We start from the raw sequence: 5,240 nt of genomic DNA on the forward strand, positions 1-5,240 counted from the left end.
ACTCAGGTGGGTCAGCGGCTGCCCTGCCTGGGGTCGATGCCCAGCTCCAAGCAGGCACCGCCGGCCCTGCTCCTCCTCCAGCCCGCTCCCCCTCCCCGGCCCCCCCAGGATCGGGGCGACTCGTGGGTAAACACCTAAGCTTCCAGCCTGGGCTCGCCGGCCAGGTTTTCCTCCTCCCGCCGCAGAGCCCGTTCCCGCGCGGGCACGGGTAGAGGCAAAACCAAAACGCGGGGTGGCAGGCTGAAAAACAGCAAAAAAAAACATAGCAGCGAGCCCAAATGAAATCCCCGCAACCGAGGGCACCCAGAAGGCTGTGGGGTGGCCGGCCACCAGCACTGCACTGAGGGAAAAGCCCAATTACAACACAATTGCTGGCAGAGAGGTGGTTTGGGTTTTCTCCTACCAGTAACTGAATGGCCAGTGTGGCAGGTGGTGCAGAGTTTAGGTTTATTTCACAGACATGACCATCAAAAATTAAATATCAGGTTTTGCCTTTTTTTTAACAATGAACAAATATGTACAAAATATGAACAACGTGAGGTACAAAACCGTAAGACTTTTAAAGAAAACAAGTATGTACAGAAGCAGATATGTATATGATAGGCATTATCTTCCCACTTAACCCCCACACCTGATGCCAGTTTCTCTCCTGCAGCAGGGCCCCATCACTCCCTGCACTTTCTTCTCAAATACGAAATCCATAAAAAACTAGTGCTAGAGATTTTAAAGGAGAAAAAGATGTTTGTTTGGGTGGGGCTTTTTTCTGCAATTGGAACCATTCAGTCTGTGAGGCAAAGTTCTCAAAAATCTGAGAAGGCACATTTCATCTCACACGAGAGGAAAAATGAATCTGTCCAAAGACTCTACCTGACAAATGGAGGCATGTCTCAGTAGAGAGCACCACGGCATATAAAAGGGTGTGAGCATAAGGCACTTCTTGGGATGGCCAAATCCCTCCCTATTTCACAGAACATGTTTCTCTGCTTGCGAAGGGCGTTTAAATTAATCTATTTAAATGACATTTGTTTACACATACAAAGGGCTTAGTCCTGCAATCCATACTCACTTTCACACTAGAGAGTTTTGCCTGATCACCACCAGCAGCTGATTCAGACACACCCCGACCCCCGCCACCTTAAGGACTGGGTGCAGGATTATATTCCAGTTAGAACATTGATTATTGTACAAATATATTTTACAAATAATTAAATACAAACCATGTTCCTTTAACCAAACTAGAGATCTTCCAAAACTGGATTGTTTGTGGAAAATACATCTTTCTTTCTCTGCTTATTATAAAACGAGTCTATTTGGTGATGCTTTTCTTTCAGTTTAACGGTGAAAGTTTTCTCCTGTAGCATAATATTCTTTCAAACCAGCCCCTGGTAAAGTGCAAGCCAAGTTAGGGTCCACTCTCTGCATGGGGCTGTTAATGGGTAGGATTGTAATAGCCTTTATCGCCTTCAATGTCCACTTCTTGATCAGAGTCATCAGAGACATCTGACTCCAGGTCCTCCTGGGAGGCCGACGAGGGGGTGTACTGCGAGCCATCCAGAGAGACCTCCTTACCCTTCTGCTCAGGAGTCTGGCAGCTCTCTGGTCTTTGGTCACCGTGACTGTCAGCACCTTCCACTTCTTCTTTTTTGGTGGCCTGGGGATTCTCCTGCAATGAAAGAAGCCTGCTTGATACAGAAATACGAGGCCCAGAGACAGGAGGCCTGGGAATTCCAGCTGTGCTGTGTGGGAAAACCACCCTGGGTTTCTTGCAGGAAAAGGCAGGTGTCCCGCTACCTCCCTGGGCCTCCTGCCTATAAACCTGCCTGAGTGGGACAGGGCCGGGCAAGGACTCTGATCGCAGTCCCTCACAGCCACAGGGCCTGCTGCCGTGAATAGGCTCCTTGGCGATGGTTATCGCAGCCACTTCAAAAGAGTCAGGAGCTGCTGGAGCCCAGGAACCTCTGAACTTTTGTCTTTAGCAAAGCAAATGTTTATTATGAGTCTACAAACACCGACACACAGCTTCCTCCTGCCCTGATCTTTCTTTAATTATACCCAACAGCAACAGGAGGGAGGTTGAAGCCATCAGTGGCCCAAAAGCAAACGGGAAAAAATTACTAATTAAGCTAAAACTCAACATTAAAACACTCACCACTAAAACCAAACCTAACCAAAACCTAGTCTCTGAAGGTAAGAGTAGCCCTGTGTCGGCAGCTGTCTAGAGAGCCGAGTCCCCTAAGGGGGCATGAAACGATACTCTTAAGAGAAAGCAGGCAGAGACACGTACCCATGATATAACCGTGCAGGCTGGGAGAAATGGATGTGACTGAATGAAAAGGAGGAAATGACTTAAAATGGCTGAGATCCCAAGTGAGCTCTCCGGACACTGCGGCATGAGTTGGGCCCCACCGGGGACCCAGCCTGCCTCTTGCCAGAGTAATGTGACTTTATTAAAAAATCAACTGAAGATCAGGTTAACTCAGATGAAGGTCACAGAACAAATTCATCTAGACTGTGGTACTATGATTATTTTTCTTTTCTTATTACTTTTATATTAAAGGCTGATTTACCAGTAAAACTCAGCCATCCATGTCACACTTACTGAAGCCAGACTCAGGCCACAATGTTGGGATTTTTCAAAAATATTTGAGCCAAGGGACCTTGATTTTGCCAAGCCAGGCAGGATTGGGCCCTATGGGCCGTAAGAAAAAAAATAACTATCTGCTTGAGCACAATATATAAGGGAAGGGAAAATGCTTTAATCTCTCAGCCTCACACAGTGTAACTATTTGTGAACGAAAAGTAAAAGCTACTCAGTTTTCCATGCGGCTCCTCAAAACAAACAAGGTGTTTGTACCTCCCTCTCCCAACGTTTGCAAAATAAATCGACTTGTGTTTATTAAGAGAGGGCGATTTAAAACACCAGTAAATACTGTTCTCAAAAAACCCTAAGTAATTTACTGACAATTACTTATCTTCCCCACGTTAATTGGCTAAACAACATATGGGTTTACAAAACAATTAGCGTGGAGTTTTAATAGGTGGTGTGTGAAAGACGGGCATAATTGATATAGGAACTACATTAGGAGCTTTTAACGTTAGTGCTGCCTGAACGAGTCCTCATGGATTCCAGCATGACTATTTGTCTTTTTAATCAAGGTGAAGAGGTTAAACAGCTTTTCAGATGACTTCTGCATACAACCTGGAATAGGCGAGCACGGCATAAGATAAGACAATTAAAATACTTATTTCTATAGAAACAGAAACATCCACGTACCTGCTTTAAGCGCCTCCATTTGGCTCTGCGATTTTGAAACCACGTTTTGACCTGAGCAACGACAACGAGAGGAGGCACGGGGTAGTCTTGGAGCGAGCAAGTGCCGGGAGCCCTACCCGAGCCACGAGCAGAAAGCAAGAGCCTGCCACCTCCCTCCTCCCTGCCGCCCCCGAGCTGGCCGGGGCCCCGGGAGCGGAGCGCCGACAGCAACTGCACGGCGGGGACCGGAACGGGGTCGGTGCCGCCAGCCCCAGTGGCTGCCCGGGGATGGGGTGCGGTTCCCCAGGGCACGGGCATGGCCTCACCTGCCTCTCGCTGAGCTGCAGCATCTTGGCCAAGCGCTTCCTCTCCGGCGGGGACAGGTATTTCTGCGTCTCGAACTTCTTCTCCAGCTCGATGGTCTGGTCGTTGGAGAAGCGGACCTGCCCCCCTTTCCTCTTGTGCAGCGGCCGCTGGATGAAGGGGCTCCATAGCAGCGGCTTCCCTACAAAGAGAGGCACAACGCCGAGGGTCACTGGCTGGCCGCGGACACGCGTGACCACGGAGTTCCAGCTGCTGCCCGAGCCCAGACGTGGAGGCGCGCCGGGTCCAGGGCTCGCTAATTTCCCTCGCCTGATTTTACTTCCCCGAATTCCTACTCTGGTCTTTCCCCTCTCTGATTTTTCCCCTCCGCCGAGCAGTGAGACCAGTTAAAGTCTACGGGCTTTGGCAACATTTCCGTCAATGTGTTTCCTGTTGGTCTATCTCGCAAAGAAAAGAGAAAAAAAAAAAGAAAAAAAAAAAAAAAGAAAAAAAAAGACCTTTGCTTCCTTCTGCTCTTTTACTGCGATGCCCCAAAGAAACCGTCTGCCTTTCTCTAAGTGCCCAGATCCCCGCGGAGAGGGGACTTCGTGGGGATGGGCGGGGGGGGATGCGCCAACACGACGGCAGTGGGCTTCTGGGAAGAAGTGCCCCCAATTCCCCCACCCCTGGCTGGGGGCTTGCTCGCCAGAGGCCGCAGGGTGCCAGCCAGGCTCAGCCTCGGGCCCGGGGTAGTGGTGAGGGGCGAGCCGGTGCAGGCGGCGACACGCCGGAGATCCAGCCCCGCTGTGGAGCGGCCGCCGCGTCCCGGGGCAGGAGGCTCTGGCTAGTGCCACTGAGTCACACTGTTTGTCTTTCTGTCTTGCTGCCTGCACCCTTTGAAATTCGCTGCATTGTTTTTCGAGATTTTGCTTGCGTCAGGCTTTAGTAATTCTGGTGCAAAACAGACTCAAAAAATAGGAAGCAACTGGTTATTTTAGCTGTCATAAAGTCACATCCCACACAGAGGAAATGAACAATATCAGAAAAACGGATCCCGGCTATCAGAAGTCGAGTGTTTCCTGAATTTGTCTGTATTGAGGATGTCGATAAAGTAATCAGCAATGTGCACGACTCCCGAGGAAGAGCCTGCTTCAGGCGGCCAGGAAAACACTTAACAGCTTCTGAAACCAGATTTACTCCTATCGAGAGCTCAAGGTTTCCTGTATGAACGGAAAGGGTCAGTCTCTTTCACTGCACAAATGTGGTGAGTCAGGTCCAGTTTTGCAATCACTAAGAACAAGTGCTGCAGCCCTGGCGCGGGGCTCGGCTCCCGCAGCGGGGACGCTTCCCCCGGCCACGGGCGAGAAGGGGCGGCCGGGGCCCCGACCCGGCTCGGCCCAGCCCGCGGAGGAACCGCGGGGGCCCCAGTGAGCGGAGCCGGCCTCCCGGCTGTTTTTCAAGTCATCCGCAGGAAAAGGGTGAGATCTGCCATGCGATCTCCCAGTACAATTAAAACTCCCCACTAAAACCACACGCGACATTACTAAGGATACTCTCAGAGTCACTTGGTTGAAGGAAAACAAATCTGAGTCACCGCGGCCGCGCACTGTGGTCTCGCTGCCAGGCTCGGAGCGCGGCACGTCTTTAATTTACTGTAAATCTGACGGGGGCCGGAGGGAGCCGG

At 50.5% G+C, this 5,240-nt stretch overlaps 1 protein-coding gene across 1 annotated transcript in view; it reads right to left on the reverse strand.

Moving 5' to 3' along the window:
* Positions 1–430: 430 nt before the first annotated feature.
* The window catches only part of HHEX (hematopoietically expressed homeobox), a 24,437-nt gene continuing 19,627 nt past the window's right edge, over positions 431–5,240 (reverse strand). The window contains exons 2-5 of the mRNA XM_029958562.1: positions 4,075–4,211; positions 3,580–3,758; positions 3,275–3,325; positions 431–1,663 (exon numbers count right to left, since the gene is read on the reverse strand). Of these exons, the coding sequence (XP_029814422.1) occupies positions 1,430–1,663; positions 3,275–3,325; positions 3,580–3,758; positions 4,075–4,211 (601 nt within the window). The 3' untranslated portion in view covers positions 431–1,429. The remainder of the gene's footprint in view (positions 1,664–3,274; positions 3,326–3,579; positions 3,759–4,074; positions 4,212–5,240) is intronic.

The sequence above is a fragment of the Manacus vitellinus genome, unplaced genomic scaffold (genome assembly GCF_001715985.3).
Source record: "Manacus vitellinus isolate BGI_N305 unplaced genomic scaffold, ASM171598v3 scaffold_15_pilon, whole genome shotgun sequence".
Classification (NCBI taxonomy): domain Eukaryota; kingdom Metazoa; phylum Chordata; class Aves; order Passeriformes; family Pipridae; genus Manacus; species Manacus vitellinus.